The 24268-nt window shown below is 35.9% G+C and overlaps 2 protein-coding genes across 2 annotated transcripts; both read left to right on the forward strand.

Annotated features, from left to right (window-relative positions):
• The first annotated feature begins 6858 nt into the window (after nt 1–6858).
• LOC100854710 (transcription factor MYB82-like) lies at nt 6859–9076 on the forward strand. The gene is made up of 3 exons (XM_010658201.3): nt 6859–6904; nt 8323–8443; nt 8554–9076. The coding sequence occupies exons 1-3, from the start codon at nt 6859–6861 to the stop codon at nt 8957–8959; spliced, it is 573 nt and encodes a 190-aa protein (XP_010656503.1). The 3' UTR covers nt 8960–9076.
• A 13254-nt stretch (nt 9077–22330) lies between these two features.
• LOC100244125 (transcription factor MYB82) lies at nt 22331–23386 on the forward strand. Its single transcript, XM_002282306.4, has 3 exons — nt 22331–22513; nt 22614–22743; nt 22854–23386. The coding sequence occupies exons 1-3, from the start codon at nt 22378–22380 to the stop codon at nt 23257–23259; spliced, it is 672 nt and encodes a 223-aa protein (XP_002282342.1). The 5' UTR covers nt 22331–22377; the 3' UTR covers nt 23260–23386.
• Nucleotides 23387–24268: the final 882 nt, after the last annotated feature.

Here is a 24268-nt window from a genome sequence, read left to right on the forward strand (position 1 = left end):
GGAATACGTTAAGTTATCGTAATCGTATCTATTGAATAAATGATAAGATTCACATGAATATATACCATGAGATTTAATCCATTAAATAAAGATATAATTAAATAAAAATCGAGATATAAGGATACAGATAAATTAAATTAGGGTAAAAACCACCGAAACATGAAAATAAATAAATCACATTATCCAGTTTATGGTGTATTTTTGGTAAGTATAAAAAAATAATATATATATTTTAATTTATTTTTCCTTTGGTCTTACTTTTCCTCAAATTTTTTAAAATTAAACAGATCTTTTATGTTATGATTCATTCTAGTATCTTGACATTAATCTAATCTTGTCTGTCTTATGTCTAATGTATGTGTTTTTTTATTCATGTAAAAAAATCATCATTATAAACTCGTGTGAAAAAATAAAAGCAAAAAACAAAGGAGGGTTACTTTGTTGGGCGGGTGTTGAGAAGGAAGGACACTGAAATCTCTTGGTGTCGGATTGGGGTCGCCCCACCATTTGACTTCGAGAAGAAGCAAGTGGCGACGGTAAGACCCTACACTCCCATACTGATTTCCTTCAAATTTCCTCGCTGTCCAGGACCCAGGTAGCGATGGATCCCTTTCATTATCTACAGTTTCTATTTGTTTTTTGCTTTCGATCTTTGGATTCCATCACACGTGGGCAGGGCAGAGGCCAGAAGTCCCCGAGCCTCTGAGGTCTTCTTGGTGGGTAGGGGTTATTTTGGTCATTAGTCGTGGGACCACTGGCCGGCTTGTTTGGGGTGTGGTCCTTGTGCGTTTTGGGTCAGTAATTAAGCGAACTAGCCCCTAAGTCAAGCGACAAGGGAATAAATTATTGACACTTCAAGGTGACGTGTTTGCAGCTGAACGTGACACGTCCGTACCTAGACTGGGGATCTGTTTGTTAGATTGGGATGGGTCCAGCAATGGAAATCTCATTCTTATTCCCCTCCATGCCATCATTTTCCAACCAGTAGAGGACTTGGAGCTTAAGATCTTCTTATTAAGTCTAATAACAAACTTTTTGTTTTGAAATCGAGCCATTTAATTTGTGGAAATTGATTCATATTTTAATTAAATTTTTACCATACTAAAATTGTACAATTTGAAATCATGATTTTAATTTTTGAAACTTCAAAATGTGATACCTGAAAAAATGGAATCTTTCAAACGATTGTATGTAGAAGTTGATCCAATGATTAAGTCGTTGGTATGATTTCCTTTGTCGCATTAGAATTATTATTAGTCAGTTTCCAAAAAAAAGGGTTCCTTGATTCCATCACTCAATTTAATTAATTGTTGAGTGATGATGTGTCAGTTCAATAATGGTCCATTTGATGGTTGGGCCTGGCTCATAAATTTTCAACATGGTCCACACGGTACAGGCCTGACCAAGCTGCCCATACTTGACATCAAAGCCCACAAATTCTGGCAGTCTATGTCAGTAGCTCAGCAAAAACTCAGCCACCAGGAGGTGAGGTGGGGTGGGGCCTGTACATCTCCTCTGTCAGATGTGGTCTCTACCCCTTCGGGATCGTTAACCAAGAAGCTGTTGTAATGGGGCCCGTGCTCTGAAATGACCGTAGCCCATCTTGGCCAAAACCTGGACACGGGCTAGGTACGTTATTGGTTTGACAAAAAATGTCCTGATCTAATCTAGCCCATACTACAAAAGGCCTGGTCGAAAGAGTGGACTGAAATTGGGCAAAATTGGGCCATCTTTATCTTTGGGCTTATGCTTATTCGGTTTCACATGTTCCACTGTATTTATTGGGCTCCATCTCATGGGCCCATGTTTATCACTCTCCATCCTCCCTCCAACAATTCTAGGAAGAATTTGGTTAAAGCCCATTTCACTAATAAAGATTTACCCCTGAATTGGGTTTTTTTTTATCAGAAAAAAACGAACTTTTTTTTATATTTATTTATAAAAAAAGACACTATTCGAATTGTAAAATTTTTATTGAACACAAAACTTCTTACATAAATCAAAACAGAGCTTCTACAATAAATAATTTATCTCGGTTTTTCCTTTATTTTTTTTCTTTTAAAGTCATAATATTTTTGAACAAAATTAGTCAAATAGGCACAAAAACTCTTATTGAGCTTAAAAAAAAAATCACTTTTAACTTCTCAAAAGTCGAACCAAATAAACCCGAATCGTAAGTTTAAGAGGCTCAAATGCGTCCAATTTGGAAATATTTAATTAGCAGTAAAACATACAATCGGAGTATTCGAACAGTGAAAAGAAAAAAAGGTTGTAGGGATTCAAAAAGTAATGCTAAAGTAGGGTATGCCTTTGATTTTCCTCTCATTTAAGCCTTCTTGGACATGTGATTTCACTGGTGAGTCAAGAATCAAGAAAAGTGAGGCCTTTCTCACAACAACTTTATCTTTCATTTTTAGGCTTACTACATCTTTACAGGCAGTCCAAAAAAATCTAAGCAACCCCTGCCCCATCTTATGACAATTAAAGCAATGTTACAGGCCTTGAATATGACCCACTAAGGCATCCTTTCAATCCAAACACTCACCTTTTTCTCCCTTTTGAAATTGAATTCACTTAAACTAATATTTTATTGTATAATAATTGCTGAGTTAACTCATCCTAGATTTTTTTGGTGGGTGGGAGCCTCTCTTTTTTTTCCCTCTTTGGGACAGCTCTGATTCTCATACACTGTTATAAAGAAAAGGGGGACCCTTTATCAGTGGAGTCACGTGATTTGGGTGTGACAATGAATCTTGTTTTATTGACAATTTATTTTGTCAAGTAAGAGTATTGAATTGAAACATAATTTACTTATAAGGATGGGATGGATTTTTCTTTTATAAATTCAAGAGGGTTTTAGGGTAAATTCGAGTATGACTTTGTCTTGACTTATTCCGATTATATATATTATTAAATAAAAAATTATTTTAATATAAAAATTTTACTTTTCATAAAAATAAATTATAAGCATTTATTTCTTTATAACTTATATTTGTTTTTAATATAACTTAAAATATTAAAAAAAAATTTAATAAAATTGAAAAAAAAAATTTTAAACACAGAAAGAATATGAAAATTTCCTACCTTCATCTGATCAGTTAATTCATTTATATATTTTTGAAGCAAGAAATAAAATAGATATGAATAACTCGTTCTTTTGTAATTCCTAATTTATATGAGATTAGGGGTAGAAAATAGAAAAAATGGGGATTTGGGTGTACAATTTAGTAGAAAGGAAGAGGGGGTTATGGTGAAAGAAAAATGATTGAAACCAGTTTGAAGCTTTAAGAAAAATGATTAGAAGGGTTGGAGGGTAGGTTTGAAGCTTTAACAAGATAATTGGGGTTTGGGGTGGGAGAGGAAAAGTGGAGTGTGATTGTTGATAAGAATGAAAAAGTAAAGGGAATCATTTGTCTTAAAAGCCCTAAACATGCCAGCTTAAAAGTCACTCCCCCCATCCTCCTTAATGTGTGTGCTGAATTTCAAGTCACACAAGTTATATAATGTTAATGATTGAGACCAAATTTTAGTCTCCATAACTTTTGGATTTGGTTGTGTACTCCCTTTCCAACACTGGAGCCAAGAATTGCAATATATTTGAATTTATTTTTAAAATGAGAAAGACGATAAACAAATGTTAATCTAAACATCAAACTGCATTTTTATTAAGACTTTGACATTTTTTTTTCCTTTATATAACATTATAATTCACCTTTATAAAATCTCATTTTCATTCCTGTATGTGATATTACATATCGAACGAGGGAAAAAGTTTTTTGGACTATATATATATATATGAATTCCTTGTAATTTATATAGAAACGTTTTAAAGTTATAAGGATCATCGAGTTAAAATGAATAATATCTACACAGTTGAAAATTGATTCATATAAATGATATCAAAGACACTAGGATCTCTTCACCCTTGTATACGTTTTTTAAAACTTGAAAAAAAGAAATTAATTTTTTTTTGAATTAAATTGATTTTTCATTTTCATTATTTATTGAATGTACAAGAAAATAATTATATATTTTCTATGTATAAACTTGACTTCCCTTTTCAAACATGGATTTTATAAAGAGCATCTTAAAAATAAAAAAGAAAAAAGAAAAAAGAAAAGGAGAGAACAGTAGTACCACCTTCTTCTTCACCACTCACCAGTAACGCAACAAAGGCCTTGATCAGTCACATTTCACAAAAGTTGGTATGGAGGGAAAAGGCAGGGGATGAAACAGGGTGGAAATACCCACTTCCTCTTTCCATCTTATATTATTTGGGTTAAAGGGGGGCAAAGGCTTTTGCTTTTTTATTGATACTCTAGATTCTAAAAGAGGAACTGACCCAAATTATGGAATGTAGTCCAAACAACCTTGTCATTTTCCCACACTCCTACTCCTTATACTTTTCTTGGTACGGAGGTAGCACATGTACATAGATAGCATCTTGGACTCCTTTACATCATGGTGTTTTAAATGTATTCAAATATTCAAATCCATAAAAAATGTATTAAAATTGAATCATGTTAATAAATCATATCAAACTTTTGTGGCCTTATTTGGATATTCCATTGAAGATATAAGTTTGATTCAAATTAACTTATTTAATAATTATATTGATTAACCTAATTATAATTATAATCCATCTAACTCATATTTAATTTATCTAAAATTTGATTTTGAATAAATAGTTCAATTAAATTATAAACATAGTATATTGAAAGGTTAATCATATTAATTTAAATAAAACTTAATTTGACCCGATTATTAAGTATATCTTCAACTTGAAGCACAAACACTCAATCCTTACTTTAATGTGAATAAAAGAACACTCAACCTAGTACAATTAATGAATAAATACAAGAAAGTTAGTATGAATAATAAAAGTGTACTATGATGATTTGCAAATTAGAGTTTAATGCACCAAAAGGGAGAACAATGTGAGAAATAGGTTGGTAAGAAGTTTAAAGTAGGTGTTTTCTATACAATAAATGAAAGAGAGCTCTCTATTTATAAGTTTCTAACCTCAAACACCCAAAATGACACCAATTGGTATTCTCGAGCAAGTTGTAGTACAATTGGTTGACTAGCTATTGCACATTTAATGTGCTACAGATGATTGTTAGGACTTGTTCGGACCTTGATAGAGAAAGGGATACAGTCGATCAAGAAAGACTTCTCCTCAAGCGGGAAGACAAGCCAACTAGATGAGAGAAGGTTTTATGCACCCCTTGATTGGTCTTTAATTGGGAAAGGATAATCGATTTGATTGGTTCTCAACTGGTTGAGTTAGTTGAGCATGCCCTTGATCGATTGAACAAAATTGACTTAAAAACCCTTCCTTTTTAAATTTAATCATTTCTAACACTTAGGTAACATCTTGAAGTTCTTTTATAAAACAAGTTTGAGAGGTTTTTGCCTAAGGTTTTGGATTAAAACTCGAATTTAGAAAATATGATCATTAAGGTTCAAAAGAAGTATGAATAAAATATGCATGAATAAATTGAAAAAACTAATTGCGCCTAAGTATTTGCCTTGCATAGGTTCACAAGCTTAAAAAACTTTCATGCACACATGATCTTGCATTCTTTTGATCCTTTAATGAATAACTTGATTTTTGCAATTAACATTTGACACTCATCTTGATTTCAACTAATTAGCAAACTAACTATGAATAGTTATCATTAAAACTTACTTAGGAGAACCCTTTGAGTTAACATATAATAACATGAGTATCATTGTGAGATAGGGAATAAAAGTAAACTGTTTTTATTTCCAACTTAAATCACATCACTTCCATCTTAAAGTTTTATATGAGAAAAAGATTAATCATTTGAATCATTTAGAGTCTGAGTAGCAAGGGCTTGAGAAAGATTTTTCATATTGGTTTCAATAGTCAAACCTATATGAACAATCAATAAAAGGTGATTTGATCTCAGTCGCACAAACGTGATAAGTAACTTTACCATTATTATTTGCATTATTTTGATGTTGTCATTGTCGTCTTAAAGGATTTCCTCATTTTGATTGACATTTATTATTGCTAGGCTATCCTTGATTATTGTTGTCATATGAGAATTTTGACTTCCATTTTGAACGTTATAGTGACCAACAAGTGTGCAACCTTTACCCCTTCAATTAAATTGTTCTTTGCTCCATCAACCATTCTAACTTCAACGATGTTGTTTAAAGAAAGTTTGTGTATGCTCTAAATAAGCCTTTTCCTCCTCCCTTTGTGTAACCAATAATTGTTTATAACCTTGAAGGGCTAACACATGAACTAACTAAAGGTTGGATATGTGATTCGATGAACATGACCAAACAAAAATATTGATATTTTGGATCCAAACCATGAGCAAATTAGAAAAACTTGTCTAGATCTAAACTTAACTTTTTGATGGTAGCAAGATTATCATAAATAAAATTAAAGCCCTTCAAGTATTCTTCTAGGGGGAGTATGACCTTTTTTTGATAAATATCAATATTTTATTTTTTATTTATTTTTATTTTTATTTTGTGGTTGACCTCTCTTCTCTACTATGATTAGAAGTAGTTGGTCGAGGTACAAACCCAATATACTTTTTTTTTTCACCAAAAATCATTCTTAAAATATCTTCTTTTCTGGTTTTGAGGAGTCATAAAGTGAGCAAATGATCATTGTTCATCCATGGCCAGTAGAGTGGTTCGAATCGTTACGCGAAGGGAATGGGGTCTTTGGATAGGACAAAGGAAGTAGGCGCTTTCTTTCTTTTGTCTTCTTCTTTGTATATATATATATATAAACAAGAGTTCCTCCGACATGATAACCAAGTAGCCAATAAGAAGTTAGATGGGTGTTTTTGTCATGATCGAAGATTAACCATGACAATGATGGGAGTGATGATTGTGACTAGGTTTGTCTTGTTCGGTAAGTTTTGAATGAAGAAGTACTGAATGAGAGGAAAACTTCAAAAAGAGAGAATTATGGGTCCAGAAGTATGGTTCCAAGTCTTGAATTATTCAATATTTTTATGATCAGGTGGTCATGTCATGATCTTCCATGCTGTGCACACTCTAAAAAGACACCAATTATATATCCTCACTTTGTACTCGAAAGAGTGAGGAAGATAAGCCTTCGGATATGCGTTTCAGGGCGGTGGATCCCAAAACAATCAAAGCAGGAATTAAGAATAGTCTTGGATTTGTAATTTAATAAAATCTGAAAAAAAAAATCACATCCAATTTCTTAAAACACAATTTCATCTTCCACACTTAATAAAATTTTTGAAAAATGTTATGATTATATTTGATAAGAATAGTCTTTTATATATATATATATGGAAAATAATTAAAAATAAAATATTTATTTTAAAAAGTATTTGAAAATATAAAAAATAAGTTGAAAATACTTAAAAATTTTAAATATATTTTTATTTTAAAAATATAAGAAAATTGTTTTTAAAAATTATTCTCAAAAAATATATATATTTTTTTTGAAAGACTGTTTTGAAAAACCTTATCCAAACGCATCCTAGAATTCGGGAAATTGATCCAAACATGTAGAAAATTAAGAACAATTCAAAATAAAAATACCATTTCTTTTGTTCAACCTTTAATGAGAACCTTAAAGCTAGAAACTCGAGTGGGGAAAGAGGCACACGTGCAACCCACAACCCCTTTAAGGGCTCAGGGAATTGTGCATGTAAGAAAGGTAACCTACATACATATGAGTTTTCACTTTAAAATTAATCAGCCAGCGAACATATCATATCCAACTTTCGTGTTTTTGTGTGTGATTTGTTTTCTTTTGATAATTTTGATTTGTTTTTTGTTAGACACCCCAAAAGTCAGAAGTGGAACAGAGATATGCTTTTGGAGGGGTAAGTATATCAAGGAAAGCAAAAGTGGAGCAGAAGAGGGCCCTCACGTCAATCAAAGGGTGTTACCATTTGGAGAGTGCAACTCAGTGTGGCAGACCACTTCTTTCTCCGTATAATTATTCACATTCCTTCTCTCTCTCCTCCCATACAAATCTTTCTGTGGGTGTGAGAAAGACGTCAGAAAAGAGAGGGACTTTGTGTTGGTAATGGAGGAGACTGGAGGACTTGTGCCCGAGCCAAGGGTGAAGAAAGGCTTGTGGAAACCCAAAGGGGACTTGCTTTTGAACAAATATGTGGAGCTCATGGAGAAGCTAGCTCATATACATACATACATATATATATATATATATATATATATATATATATATATATATACACTTTTCTCTCTCTCAACTTAGTAAATGTCGATTCATGTATGGGAAAACTACTGAATATATATTCTGTACCTCACAGGATTGATGAGGAGTGGGCCGGAAGAGTTGCAGGCTGAGATGGAAGAATTATCTGAGACCCAACATAAAACGTGGTGGGATTTCCAAAGATGAAGAAGATATTATTATCCGAATGCATAAGCTTCTGGGAAACCGGTATATTCTGCTTGCCAAGCTCTTAACAAAACCAAGTTGATAAGATATTCCTCGAATTGATCAGAAAAAGGTGATGGGTACATTCCAATGTTTTGTTTTGTTTTGTGTAGATGGTCTCTGATCGCGGGTCGCCTCCCAGGTCGAACGGATAATGACGTGAAGAACTATTGGAACACCCGTTTGAACAAGGGACGGTCCGGAGGCAAAAGAAAGAGCCCCAGCAGTGATGATAACGCTGGGCACAAGAGACGCCGAGGATTGCCAAATTCTCGGCCCAACTGCGACGGAAGTCCAGAGAAGAGCAGTGAAGGATCTGATGGAAGGAAGCAAGAGGCGTCTCATAATATTCCTGACAATAATCCTAGGATGGAAGATACAAAGAGCTTCAACCATGACATAAAATCTCCATGGCTGCCAATTGTCGAGGACAAAGCATTCTTATTTTATGTTGAACCCTTCATATCTTTCTCAGATGCCTTTGTTTTATTTGAAACATTGGGAGAGATAGAATGTTGAAGACACCCACTCACCCTCACTACCGGAGGAGGGCATGAAGCGACTGCTGTGTCCTGGGCTGTTGAGTGTTGAATTATGATTACTGTTGTTGAATGTTGAATTATGTTGGTTCTTTTTGTTTTCTTTTGTCTTGTTTTTTTGTTTTTTTTTTGGGTTTATATGATGGATTATATATTTATATATATATAATATACATGTAATTGGAAAAGCACGTACTTTTCCAGGTATTCTCTCTCTAAGGCAAGCTAGCGATGACTGATGAGAATCGGGAAGACATTATGCGTCACTTAAAAAAATGAGGTGGGCCACTTACCCAGTTCAGTGTCCTTCATATCCATCCCAAGTACTTCATGATGGGCTAAGTTTAGAACCCACATGTAGGTATATAAATGGTATTAGGGTTTTGGCATTATGAGAAAGGGGAGATTGATTGAGAAAATCAAAGAAAATTAAGGTTGTTTCCTAAGCAATGTTCTACGTTCAAGGTGAAGTTACGAGTTCTTTCATCAACCTTTTAGAAAGTCTCTATAGTATATTTTCTCCCTGATTTATTTCTGTTTATGTTGTCTAGGGTGATGGATTCTCACCTCAAACATTGAGATATTTATATAAGTTTTCAAGGTGAAAAAACCTGAAGACTTAATTATTGTATTCCCATTTATTGAAGTGAAAGAAATTTTCTTTGTAGTTTTTTACATCTATTTGGAGGGTTTTTCCACGTTATATTTGGTGTCACTTTTTTGGTTGACTATTCTTGATTACCATTCTTGAAAGGTGGTTATCATTGTGGAGGAATTTTTTTAACTTTAATAGGTGAATACTTTAGATCTCTCCTTTTATCTTCCCAACAAGTGGTATTAGAGTTTGGTTGTGAGATCTCTTATTCTTGAAAGGGATGGAGATAAAAGGGAACTCAACCTCCATGATAAACTTAATAATTCAAATTGGGCTATGTGGAAGTCCATGATGGAAGATTTTCTCACCATCAAAGATTTGTCAGATTCTCTTGATAGTGAGGAAATCAAACCCAAAGATATTTCTGATTAGGAATGAAATAAGATGAACAAAAAAGCAATTGCCTAGATTAGGCAATGGATTGACACATTCTCACGTCACCATGTGGCAAATGAAACAAATGCCTATAATTTTTGGAAGAAATTGGAATCAATTTTTGAACAAAAAAACTGTTGGGAATAAAAATTTTTTGTTAAAAAAGTTAGTGAACATGAAGTTAAATGAATGAACACTAATGATAGATCACTTGAATGTTTTTAGAGTATTGTTAATCAGTTGGCTGCTATGAAAATGGTTATGAATGATGAGATGCAAGTATCTTTGTTGTTGTGTTTACTACCAAACAATCGGAAAACTTTTGTTGTGACTATCAACAACTTTGTTCCGAATGGTGCATTGTCTATGAAGCCTATAAAGGGAAATTTCTTCAATGAAGAGACAAGAAGAAAGACTTATGAGATAGAAAATGCACAGATCCTCATTACAGGAAGTAGAGGAAAAAATAGGGATAAATGACAAAAATGTCATGACAAGTTTGAGGAAAATGTCTCAATCCAGAGATAAAATCAAATGTTTCTATTATATAAAAGAAGGACATATGAAAAGGAATTACCGAATTTGAAAAAGGGAATATAATAAACAGAATTAGGAAAAAGAAGATGCCACAAATACCACAACCTCTGTATCCAACAATGATAAAGTCTTATTGCTCTCATATGAGTGTTTGCATATAGATGACCAAAGAATTGAGTGGATTATAGACACTGCAACCTTCTACTATGCTACTCATCACTTGAAGTTGTTTTCCAACTATAGAGTTGGAAACTTTGACACAATCAAGATGGAAAACTCTAGTCACTCCTAGATTGTAGGAATGAGTGATGTTTACTTTGAAACTAATATGAGGAGCAAGTTGACATTGAAAGATGTAAGGCATGTTCTAGATTTATGCCTTAATCTAATGTTAGGTTTTGTCTTGGACAAGCAAGGTTATGAAAACCACTTTGGCAAGGGCAAATGAAAGCTCACTAAGGGCTCATTGGTTGTTGCAAAAGAAGAAACATGTTGCACTTTGTACAAGACCTAAGGAAAGTTTGTAATGATGAGTTATATGTTATAGAGAGTATTTCCTTGGAGTTGTGGCATAAAAGATTGAGGCATAGGAGTGAGAAAGGATTGCAAGTTTTGGCAAGGAATTTCTTAATTCCCTTGGCCAAAGAACAAATCTTTATCTTCTTATGATTATTGTTTGGTTGGAAAACAACATAGAGTTTCCTTTAGTAGTAGATTTAAGAAGAAGTTAGAGAAGTTGGAGTTGATATACTCTAATGTTTGTGGCCCCATGGATGTGGAAACTCTTGGAGGAAACAAATACTTTGTCACTTTTATTGATGATGTTACCAAGAAGGTATGGATTTATTTGCTTAGATCAAAGGATCAAGTCTTTTAGTATTTTCTGCAGTTTCATGCCATGGTTGAGAGAGAGACTGGAAGGAAATTGAAATGTCTCAGGTATGATAATGGAGGTGAGTACACCTCAAGAGAGTTTGAAACTTACCGCACGAGGAATGGTATAAGGCATGAGAAAACAGTCCCTAACACTGCATAACATAATGGTGTGGTTGAAATGATAAATCACACCATCATTGAGAAGGTTAGGTCTATGCTGAAGACTATAAAGTTGTCTAAGGCGTTTTGGGATGAAGCTACACAAACTGCTTATTATTTGATAAACAAATCTCCACCAGGTCCATTGAACTTTGAGGTTCCAGAGAATTCGAAAAGATGTTTCCTATTCCCACTTAAGGGTCTTTGGATGTAAAACTTTGTGCATGTTCCCAAAGAACAGATATCCAAACTTGATAATAAAGCAGTTTTAGATGTCTTTGTTGGGTAGGCTGATGAAGAGTTTGGATTCGGATTGTGGGATCCAACCAAGAAAAAATTGGTTAGAAGTAGAGATGTGGTCTTCCAAGAGGTTTTTGCCTAAGGTTTTGGATTAAAACTCGAATTCTAAAAATATGATTTTTAAGGTTCAAAATGAGTATCAATAAAAGATGCATGAATAAATTGAAAGAACTAAGTGCACCCAAGTATTTACCTTACATGTGTTCATAAGCTTTAAAAACTTTCATGCACACATGATTTTGCATTTTTTTGATCTTTTAATCAATAACTTGATTTACCAATTAAATTTCACAATTAACATTTAAACTCATCTTGATTTCAACTAATTAGCAAACTACCTATGATTTATTATCATTAAAACTTACTTAGAAGAACCCTTGTGAGTTAACATATAGTAACATGAGCATCATTAGTGTGAGATAGGGAATAAAGGTAAGCTGTTTTTGTTTTCAACTTAAATCACATCACTTCCATTTTATAGTTTTATATAAGAAAAAAATTAATCATTTGAATAATTTAGAGTATGGGTAGCAAGGGCTTGAGAAAGATTTTCATATTGGTTTCAATAATCAAACCTATACTAACAATTAATAACAAGGTGATTTGATCTTGGTCCCACAAACGTGATAAGTAACTTTACAATTATTGTTTGCATATTTTGATGTTGTCATCATGCTCCTAAATGATTTTCTCATTTTGATTGACATTTATTGTTTCTAGGCTATCCTTGATTATTGTTCCATATGAGAATTTTGACTTCCATTATGAGCATTATAATACCAAACAAGTGTGCAACCTTTTACCCCTTCAGTTAAATTGCTTTTTACTCCGTCAACCATTTTAACCTCAACTATGTTGTTTAAAGAAAGTTTGTGTATACTCTAAATAAACCTTTTCTTCCTCCCTTTGTGCAACCAACAATTGTTCATAATCTTGAAGGGTTAACACATGAACTAACTAAAGGTTGGACGTCATGCGATTTGGTGAACATGGCCAAACAAAAATATTGATATTTTGGATCCAAACCATGAGCAAATTAGAAAAACTTGTCTAGATATAAACCTAACTTCTTGATGGTAGCAATATTATCATAAATAGAATTAAATCCTTGCGAGTATTCTTTTAGGAAGACTATGACCCCTTTTTGGTAAATATCAGTATTTTATATTTTATATTTTTGTTTTTTTTTTGTTTTTTTTTGTTTTTTTTTTGTTTTGTTTTGTTTTTTGTTTTTTTTTGTAGTTGACCTCTCTTTTTTACTATGATTAGAAGTGGTTGCTCGAGGTCCAAACCTAATATATACTCTTTTTGCACCAAAAATCATACTTAAAAAATCTTTTTTTTCTGGTTTTGAGGAGTCATAAAATGAGTAAATCATCATTGTTCATCCATGGCCAGTAAAGTGGTTTGAATCGTTATGGCCGTGAAGAGAATGAGATCTTTTTATAGGAGAAAGTAAATAAGTGCTTTCTTTTTTTGTCTTCTTCTATGTATATGTAAAAACAAGATTTCCTCCAATATGATAACTAAGTAGCCAATAAGAAGTTAGAAATGTGTTATTGTCATGAAGATTAACCATAACAATGAGGAAAATGATGACTATGACTAGGCTTGCCTTGTTTGGTAAGTTTTGAATGAAGAATTATTGAATAATCAGAGGAAAACTTCAAAAAAATAGAATTATAGGTTCAAAAGTATGCTTCGAAGTCTTGGATTATTCAGTATTTTTACGAGCTAGTGGTTGTTAGTGTTGTGCCAACTAGATGTAGGCCCGTCTAGCTTCCCTAGAGTCAGACAGATTACTTTCATGCATAAAAAGATGTTCGGATAGGTGGTCCAAGCATGCTGCTCCGAAGCTTAAGTTTGAATCTAGCGAGAGTGAATCCAACTTTTTGAATGGCTATGTACACGTACATTTTTCATGCATTTGAAGGGGTTTTTATAGAATGTATGACACCATCATCGCAGTGTTGATTGTGTATTCATGTCCTTCATGTGTTGATGAATGTTGTTGGGGCAGATATTATGCCTTAATAAGGTAGGCAACGCCATTATCTTAGAGTAGATTGGGTAATCGTACCAAACAAGAGCTGTTGATTATTGTCATTTGTTGGCTGTCGTGCAAGAATTCCAGGTCGTATCGTTGATTATGTATTTACGTTTGCCAATGTCATCGATTGCGTGTAACAATTGGGTGACATTGATTTTTAGGTGTAAATGTCATCTTGATTGTTGCTGAGGCATTAGTGGTGATTAATCATCCATTCAATGCTTGGAATTTTTGGTCGGGTTAGTGTGTTTTTTTGAAGGTCCCAATCGGCTTGGTTTGTCCATTTAGAAGTCCCTAGTTGGCTTGGTCTGTCTATTCCATCTGACATTGGGAAATAAAGAAATTTGTCTTTCATCTTGCGCTAGACGAAGCTTGTCTTGATCTAGACGGATTGCTCCTGGATTATTCGTTTACCTTGGACGATCAAAGGGTCTTAAGCTTGTGAAAGACACATGGAGGGAAACATCTCACAATGCCTTCTAATCCGTCTGCCTCTATCTGGTTGGGTTGTTGATGGTTGGGGTAGGACAGATTGTCCATTTTTTCAATTTTTTGGATGCCAAGGAATGTGTGTTATTTGGTGGTTCAATGATGGGTCACATCGACCAAGGTCAGCTGTCAGGCGGAATGTCCCTTCTTGGTAAGCTCTCCCAGGTGGCTTGATCATTAAAGTTGATCATTAATTAAAGTGAAGGGTGTTGCTTGTATGCAGAGTTAATTAAAGTTGATCATTATTTTATGATGTCGAGCATTCATCCTGAGTCTGTTTGATCGATATTGCATACTGGCCCGGGAGTGATAGAAGACGTGACTTTGAGGTAAATGGGCAACATTACCGTTCCATTTATAAGGAGAAAGACAACTATCTTGGGTAGTGTGTCAGTCTTTTCGTTTTTCTCTAGTGACACTCGTTTGTGATCCATTTGTCTAGTTTTTTTAGGCGTTCTTTCACCATGTCAAGGTATCATTCCATATGTTCATATTTTGCTTCATACTCTCATTGAATCTGTCCGACAATTAGTTGAGAGTCACTCCTGATTTCCAACTTGGTTGAAGCTAACATTAGGGCAAGATCTAGCCCGACTAGCACAACTTCATATTCTGCCTCGTTGTTGGAAGTCGGCAAGCTGAGACGGATAGCTTATTCCATTAGTTTCCCAGTTGGTGATTGTAGAACTAAACCTATTCCGGATCCAGACACCTCAAACGCTCCGTCTACATGAAGTGTCCGCCATTGCTCTCTAAGGCAGTCGATTGGATGTATTTGTTTTTGAGGGAGTTCAGTTATAAAGTCGACCATAACCTATCCTTCTAAGGATAATCACGACTGATACTTGATCCCATATTCACTCAACTCGATTGCCCATTTCAACATCCGTCCGGATAGGTTTGACTTGTGTAAGGTGACTCAGAGTAGGCTGGTTTGTAGGTACGATCACTTGATGAGTATGGAAGTATGGGTGGAGCTTTCAAGTGGCATTCTTCAGTGTTAAAGCAGTCTGCTCTACTTAGGAATACTATGTCTCAACATCCACTATTGATTTGCTCACATAATAGATGAACCTCTGCTCCTTGTTTCGTATATGCCAAAACAGATGGTGCTGACAATGCAATTAGATACAACCAAATACATGTAGAGTTCTTCGTCGGACTTGGGGCTGCTTAGAATAGGTGGTTCGATGAGATAGCGCTTGATTGCCTCAAATGTCTGCATACATTTGTCTGTCTAGTTGAACGTGCTTGCCCTTTTAAGTTTGAGGAAGAAATGTTGTAGCTTATATGTGAAACGAGCTATGAAACGACCCAAGCCATGAGACGGTCTGTGAGGCATTGCAATTCTTTTTTTCTATTTTGAGCGGGTGTTTCGAGGATGGATTTCACTTGAGTCAAACTAACTTCAATTCCCCTTTAGGTTATCATAAACCTTAAAAACTTCCCTACACTGACGCCGAAGGCACACTTAAGTGGATTGAGCTTCATGTTGTATGCTCGTATAAGACGAAATGCTTTTTCCAAGTGCTAGACGTACTTAGCTCGGGTTTTGATTTTTACAACAATGTCATCAATGTAGACTTCTACGGTTCAATCGATCAGGGGTTTAAAGATTTTAGTCATTAGTATCTGGTACATAGCGTCAACATTCTTGAATCCAAACGACATGACTCTGTAACAATATAGTTCTTGTGGTGTGATAAAGGTTGTTTCTCCTAGTTTGGGTGGAACATAAGGATCTAGTGGTATCTGGAAAAGACGTCTAGAAATGAGAGCATCCCATGCTTGGCTATGGCATCAACTATCTGATCTATCAAGGGCAAGAGAAAACTATCCTTTGGGCAAACATCATTTAGGTTGGTATAGTCAACGCAAACTCGCTACATCCTCTCTTTCTTTGGAACTACCACTACGTTTTCTTTGGAACTACCACTACGTTCGCCAACCAATTTGGATATTTGACTTCTCTAATAAATTTAGCTGCCAATAACTTGTCAACTTTCGTCTGGATGATTTTTTGACGGTTTGGATGAAAACGCTAGACTTTCTGCTAAACAGGCTACGAGGTGGGTGAGACATTGAGCTTGTGGAAGGCCACGACCAGATATATTCCCGACATGTCCGAGTGAGTCCAAGCAAAAATGTCTTTATTGCGCTGAAACATATTTCCTAATAATTCCAGTTCATCTTGCGCAAGTAAGGAACTAGTATAGGTGATTTGATTCGTGCTATGTGAAAGAAGTAATGGTTGGAACGGATCAACCGTGAATGGATCTTTCTTTGTCGGGCTTAGTAACTGCTATTGTTCCATTGCGTTTGATGACTCTGGGTGCGCCTCCTTACTGGTCGAATGTTCAAACTCTAACACCACCTGATAGCATTTTCGTACGACTAGTTGGCTGCCAATGATCCCACTTCCATGAGGTAGCTCACAATTTGATGGTACGTAGAAGGAATGTGTGAAATCAAGGTTTGATTAATCTCAGTTTTGATGATAACAAAACAAAGTTTAGAATTAATGATTATATTTCAAGTGTAATTAGGCAAGACGGTTTTCAAAGTGGAAATCACAAAGACAAATCAAGCCAATGAGAAATCATGAAGAAGAAGACCACCTCAAAGAGAAGTGTTTTTCAAGATCCAAGCTTCATAAGATCTCTTTGTAAGGTTATTGGTGCACTATGATTTTCATGCATTACATTCTTTACTTATGCACCAAAATCATCAAAGAGTTATTTTGTTTTAAATATTTTAAAATCGGATGATTTTATGTTTTCAACTAAAATCTTGTGTCAAATGTTTTTAAACTTGTTTAAAAAGGTTTTAAGTTGAAAAAACTGGTTGTCGGGGCCAAAATGTTGAACCGGTCGAGGTACTGGGTCAACCGGCTAGGGTACCAGTCGACCGGTTCCCATTGCCCACTCGAGGTCCGATTGAGAAGTGCTAAAAATACTCTTTCTCATTCAGTAGCCTTCCTTTCTCGGTCGAGGTATCCTCCTTCCCTGTGGACCTCTAGTCAAGGTCCGATCGAGGTCCAGTTAAAGCAACGATAACCTGCCAAAGCATTAAATGCTTCAACGACTAGTGAATTGGTCAACCCCCAACTTGACCGATCGAACCCCCAATGGCTAGTTTAGTCATTTTCTTCTATAAAAAGGTTCCATATCTTTATTGTTCACGAGTTCAACCTTCTCAAACATTTCTTGCATATATTTGAGCATTGGAAGAGTGTTTTTGAGTGCACCATTGGTCTAAAACTTGCATATCATTAGTGCACCATTCAATCCTAGTTTTCTTGTAACATTTGAGCCTAAAGTTTTGTACAAGAATTTTGTGAAATTAATTGTATATATTTGAGAGGAATAATCTAAGTATGAGGTATCACTTAGGGATTCTCAAATGTGGGGTATCACTTGAGAGGTTGTTCAAGAGTGAGGTATCTCTTGAAGATTGTAAAGGGTGCTTGGAGCCAAAGTCCAAGAAGGTGGATTGGAACCATAATCCAATTGTATTGCTTGAAGGCTTAGTTTGGAAGCCTTGAATTAGTGGAACCTCAAGCTTGGGATCGAAGTTTGAGGAAAGTGGATGTAAACCGGGTTGCGTCGAACCACTATAAAATCTTGTGTTTGTATTTTCTCTTCCTTACTCTTTTACTTTGTATGCAATTATCTTTATATTGTTTTATTATATACTTACATATTTTTATCTCTTACATTCACATAGTTTAAATTTGAAAAAATAGACCATCACCCATTTCACCCCCCCCCTCTAGGGTGATTACCGTAAGTTGGATTAACCTAATTTTTCTAACTGCTATTGTTCCATTGCGTTTGATGGCTTTGGGTGTGCCTCATCACTGGTGGGATGTTTGGTATCTAGCACCACCTGATAGCATTGTCGTGTGGCTAGTTGGCTGCCAAGGATCCCACTTTTGTGAGGTAGCTCACAATTTAATAGTACGTAGAAGGAATGACTTTCATTTTGTGAATCCATGCACGTCCCATAATGACATTGTATGGAGACATATTGTTGACCATTGAGAACCGCATGCTCAATGTGAATGAGCCGACTTGGATGAGCAACATAACGTCTTCCAGGGAGGTTGTTATAACTCCATTGAATCCGGATAGTAGATGTCTTGGATTCTCTAAGGCAAATGGTGAGTAACCCATTTGCATGTAGGTTGAAATTTGCAAGAGATTGGCTGAACTGCCGGATTTTCTACATGTCGAATTTGCCTACCCCCAATGTTAAGATCAAGGCTTTTTCATGAGGTTACAACACCCGATTGAAATCTATAGAAGAGAAGGTGATTGTGTCGTCGATTGGACGCATACTTCCTTTTGTGAATGTGCACTGGACGGAGCTAATCCGTTCTCTTACAGAACCCGCATGAAGCAACCTTTGCCTTGCCGCCTCGAGCTGTACTTGTCATCTATTGAACTTCCGTGTATATAGTTAATGATAGTCCTAGGAGTTTTTGAAAATGCGGGGGCTTAGGCGATTGCCTTTGGTGCTGCTTTTCTTTGCCTGCTTGTTGTGCGAATGTAATGTTTAAAGTGTCCGACCCTGATGAGTTACTCCACCAAGTAATGCAGACTCTTGCATTGTTTAGTGGTGTGGCCATGATCCTTATGGAAAAAGCACCTTCTGCTCTGGTCCCATCTATCAGGATCTTTCTTGATTGGCTTCGGTCATCTGAAGTTTGGTAGGTCACGGATTTGTGGGAGAATTTTCTCATAGGAGATACTTAGGGGTGTGAGTATCTCCTGCAATTGTTGTCGGTTTTCTTGCCTTCTACTACCTTGCATCGTTTGGTTAGAAGGCTTAGAACTCATTGCCTTATCATTCTTGGTCGACTGATTAGTGACCTAGACTTGTTGAGAGGTCGTTGGGACATCATCTTCGAGCATAGAATACTTGTTTGCTTGCTTGAATAGGTTACCCATTGTTATGGATGACTTTTTCGCGAGGGACTCGAAAAATGGAATGTTTGGGCTGATGTTTCACTTGAAGATCAACTTGAATCACTGTTTGCCCGAATCACTTCATGAAATATCTTAGTGTTTCACTTCCTACAACTTGATGTTCTACAGGGTGCTTATGTTATGCTTTTGGCGAGTGAAACATAGGTAGTGACCTTCAAAGGCTTCCAAGACATCCCGAAATGTGTTCACATAATTCTACAGGAGGCGGTGAAACTAAGAGAGTGCTTGACAATGTAAGCTGGCCGGAAATACTTTGGGCATCAGTGCATCGTTCCCTATGTCGAGGGTCATGAGCTACTTGAAGTGTATGATGTGGTCAGATGAGTTGATTGTTCTGTTGTACATTGTGCATTTGGGCACCATGAATCCTTTGGGCAGTTCATAGCTAATGATATAGAGGTTGAACGATGTGGAGAACATGTCATCTAGCCGTCAACTGATAGAGTCAGACGAGGCTCGCATTGCTAGCATTCTCACCTGCTGTTGCCTTGGTTGTTGAGGGGGCCATCTGGATGTGGTTGTTATGGCTGGTTGACCTAGATGTACCCTTAGGGTTTTTGACATGTTCAACTGTGCCTCCACCCCTAGTGCTTGAGGTCCTAGTTAGGCTTGCATTGCGTCAGACAAATGCGACTCTCTACTGTACCTATTTTTCCTTGATTCCTAGGTGGAGTCGGTGCGTTCATCCGATTGCGTTTGATGAGCTGGCGAAGGCTCATCCTCAAATCATCTCAAGTAGCTGTCGGAGGAGAACTCTATGCCCCTGAAGAAAGATGCCTCAACAGTTCGTCTTAAGGTTGTTTGCCGGTTTTGAGTGTGTTGACTTCGAGAGTGGCCCATTGACATTTGAGCATGCAACTTTTTGTTCTCTTCTCTTAGTCATTTCTTTTGGCGAAGCATAGTCTACATCCGCCGCTCATTTTCTTGTTGGCATTTCTCCATCATTTCGCACCAGACAAAATATTCTTTGTTACCCATAGTTGATGATTGGTTTCTAGAAGGTGTTGACATCCTTAGTTGGTTCCCATAGATGACGCCAATGTTGGTGTTGTGCCAACTGAATGTACGTCCATCTAGCTTCAGTAGACTCAGATGGATTGCTTTTTTGTACAAAAGGATGTCTGAATAAGTGGTTCGGTCATACCCCTTCAAAGCTTAAGTCAAAATTTAGTGAGAGTGAATCCAACTTTTTGAATGACTATGTATGCGTACTTTTTTCATACCTTTGGAGGGATTTTTATATAACGTATGACACCATCATCGCAGTGTTGATTGTATATTTATGCCCTTCATGCACTGATGAATGTCGTTGGGACATATACTATGCCTTAATAAGGTAGGCAATGACATTATCTTAGCGTGAATTAGGCAATCATACCAAACAAGAGCTGTTGATTGTTGTCATTTTTGGCTGTCGTGCAAAAATTTTGAATCGTATTATTGACTATGCATTTACGTTTGCCAATGTCGTCAATTGCATGAAACAACTGGTGACATTGATTTTTGGGTGTAAATGTCGTTTTGATTATCGCTCAAGCATTAGTGATGATTAATCATTCGTCTAATGTCTGGAATTTTTGATTGGGTCGGTGTGTCTGTTTGGCTGTCCCAATCGACTTAGTTTGTCCGTTTGGAAGTCCTCAATCGGCTTGATTTGTCCATTCTATCTAGTATTAGGAAAAAAAAAATCTATTTTTCCTCTCGTGTCGGATAAAACTTATTTTGGTTTAGACGAATTGCTCCTAAAAGAATTATTCATTTATCTTGGATGACCAAAAAATCTTGAGCCCACAAAGGACACGTGGAGAAAAGCCTACCACAATGGTGTCACTCTCTTCCCTGCCCTGCTGTGCACACTCCTAAAAGACAATTATACCCTGACTTTGTACTTGAAAAAGTGAGGATGATAAACCTTTGGATATGCGTGTCAGGCGGTGGATCCCAAAGTAATTAAAGCCAGGAATCAAGAATAGTCTTGGATTTGTCATTTTATATAACCTGCATTAAAAAAAGAAAAAAATCACATTCAATCTCTTAAAACACAATCTGTCTTCCACACTTCGTAAATTTTTTGAAATATGTTAGCACTCTTATCAAGAATGGTCTTTTATTTTTTTAATATATATACACATATAATTGTTAATTCCTAAAATATATTTAAAAATAATTATTTTTCTAAAACACATTTTTATTGTTTTTAATAGATTTTCTGAATTATTTTAAAAATGAATTATAACAGTATAGAAAATAATTAAAAGTAAAATATTTATTTTAAAAAGTTTTTGAAAACATAAAAATTAAGTTGAAAATATTTTAGAGTTTTAAATATATTTTTATTCAAAAAAATATAAGAAAACTATTTTGAAAAATTATCCTCAAAAAATAGAAAATTATTTCTTTTTTAAAAGACTGTTTTGAAAAACTTTTAATTCAAAATAAAAATATCATTTATTTTGTTCGATCTTTTATGAGGACCTTAAAGCTAAAAACTCAAGTGCGATTACTGTGAGGGAAAACGAGGCACACTTGCAACCCACAACCCCTTTAAGGGCTCAGGGAGTTGTGCATGTAAGAAAGGTAACCTACTTATGAGTTTTCACTTTAAAATTAATCAGCCAGCGAACATATCATATCCAACTTTGGTGTTTTTGTGTATGAATTGTTTTTTGTAAAGTAATGATAATTTTGATTTGTTTTTTCTTAGACAACCCAAAAGTTAGATGTGGAACAGAGATATGCTTTTTGAGGGGTTAGTATATCAAGGAAAGCAAAAGTGGAGAAGAAGAGGGCCCTCACGTCAATCAAAGGTTGTAATCCATGCACGAGTGGAGAGTGCAACTCAGTGTGGCGGACCACCTCTTTCTCTATATAATTATTTACATTCCTTCTCTCTCTCCTACCATCCAAATCTTTCTGTGGGTGAGAGAGAGAGAGACGTCAGAAAAGAGAGGGACTTTGTGTTTGTAATGGAGGAGACTGGAGGACTTGTGCCCAAGCCAAGCGTGAAGAAAGGCTTGTGGAAACCGGAAGAGGACTTGCTTTTGAAAAAATATGTGGAGGCTCATGGAGAAGGGAAATGGGCTACTGTTTCTGAAAGATCAGGTGATGAAGCTAGCTCAAATATGTATACACCTTTCTCTCTCTCGGTAAATGTCAATGCATGTATGGGAAAATTACTGAATATATATTCTGTGCCTTACAGGATTGAAGAGGGGTGGGAAGAGTTGCAGGCTGAGATGGAAGAATTATCTGAGACCCAACATAAAACGTGGAGAGATTTCCAAAGAGGAAGAAGATCTAATTATCCGGATGCATAAGCTTCTCGGAAACCGGTATATTCTGCTTGCCAAGCTCTCAACAAAACCAAGTTGATGTGATATTCCTCGATTTGATCAGAAAAAAGTGATGAGTACATTCCAATGTTTTCTTTTGTTTTGTGTAGATGGTCTCTGATCGCGGGTCGCCTCCCAGGTCGAACTGATAATGAGGTGAAGAACTATTGGAATACCCATTTGAACAAGGGACGGTCCCGAGGCAAAAGAAAGAGCCCCAGCAGCGATGATGACGCTGGAAACAAGAGACACCGAGGATTGCCAAATTCTCAGCCTGTCTGCGACGGAAGTCCAGAGAAGAGCAGTGAAGGATCCGAGGGAAGGAAAGAAGAGGAGTCTCATAATATTCTTGATAATAATCCCAGGATGGAAGATACAAAGAGCCTCAACCATGACATAAAATCTCCATTGCCGCCAAGTGTGGAGGACACAGCATTCTTATTTTATGCTGAACCCTTCATATCCTTCCCAGATCCCTTTGTTCTATTTGAAACATTGGGGGAGATGGAGTGGTGAAGACACCCACTCACCGTCACAACCGGAGGAGGGCATGAAGCGACTGCCGTGTCCTGGGCTGTTGAGTGTGAATTATGATTGCTGTTGTTGAATGTTGAATTATGTTGGTTCTTTTTGTTTTGTTTTATTTTTTATTTTTTCGGTTTATATAAATATTTTATATACAAAATATATACATGTAATTAGCAAAGCAAGGTACTTTTCCAGGTATTCCCTCTCTAAGGCAAATTAGCGATGATTAATGGGAGTCGGATCGACCATCATTATGGGTCACTGAAAAAAATGAGGTGGGCCACTTACCCAGTTCAGTGTCCTTACTATCCATCCCAAGTACTTCACGATGCGACAATGGCAAGAAGTTAAGAACATCACCTGTATGGTGAACTACTAAGAACACGCTTGGAAGTCTGAAAGTGAAACTTTTCAGTTTGTTTCCTCTAGTATTCAATACCTACAGTATATCCCGATGGTTGCAAAGAGCAAAATGGACTGATTGCAAATGTGACCAAAAACACATCAAGGAAATAATAGGCAACAAAACAGGACCAATCCCAAACACCAAGTAATATTGGAGTAATCACAGATTTCCAAATAAAAGCAACTGAACTGAATGATCAAAACAGAGGTAAAATCATAAAGCTGTAGAAATCCACCTTTTTTTTCCTGTTATTTTTCAAATTGGCTGCAAATCAAACTTGGCTTTATAGTAGAACACTCCACCCAACACGTTTACATTTTTTTTAGCACTTGGGCAATAGGGATTGAATGGGAGAAGGTAACAGAGGCCCGCACCAGAATCAATTGCTTTCCATTTCCCACATAAGAGTCATTTGATGTAAGGAAAGGTATAGATTTCATTAAAGCTTGATCTATATGAATTTGTTTTTTTTTTAAAAACGAGAATTTAGGTAAAGCAGCGACCCGCTGCCCTTCATGTTTGAAATATAAAGCTGATAAAATCCTCCCATTTGCAAAATGCAGGAAAGAGTTGCCTTAACACTTGATACTA

The sequence above is a fragment of the Vitis vinifera genome, chromosome 11 (genome assembly GCF_030704535.1).
Source record: "Vitis vinifera cultivar Pinot Noir 40024 chromosome 11, ASM3070453v1".
In the NCBI taxonomy this organism is placed as follows: Eukaryota; Viridiplantae; Streptophyta; class Magnoliopsida; order Vitales; family Vitaceae; genus Vitis; species Vitis vinifera.

Excerpts from the sequence above, each read along its gene's own strand:
- LOC100854710 (XM_010658201.3), top strand. The coding sequence starts at position 6,859 with ATGACAATGATGGGAGTGATGATTGTGACTAGGTTTGTCTTGTTCG. Across the intron at positions 6,905-8,322 it reads GACTAGGTTTGTCTTGTTCG|TGGGCCGGAAGAGTTGCAGG; the intron begins GTAAGTTTTGAA and ends ATTGATGAGGAG. Across the intron at positions 8,444-8,553 it reads CATAAGCTTCTGGGAAACCG|ATGGTCTCTGATCGCGGGTC; the intron begins GTATATTCTGCT and ends TGTTTTGTGTAG.
- LOC100244125 (XM_002282306.4), top strand. The coding sequence starts at position 22,378 with ATGGAGGAGACTGGAGGACTTGTGCCCAAGCCAAGCGTGAAGAAAGGC. Across the intron at positions 22,514-22,613 it reads TACTGTTTCTGAAAGATCAG|GATTGAAGAGGGGTGGGAAG; the intron begins GTGATGAAGCTA and ends TGTGCCTTACAG. Across the intron at positions 22,744-22,853 it reads CATAAGCTTCTCGGAAACCG|ATGGTCTCTGATCGCGGGTC; the intron begins GTATATTCTGCT and ends TGTTTTGTGTAG.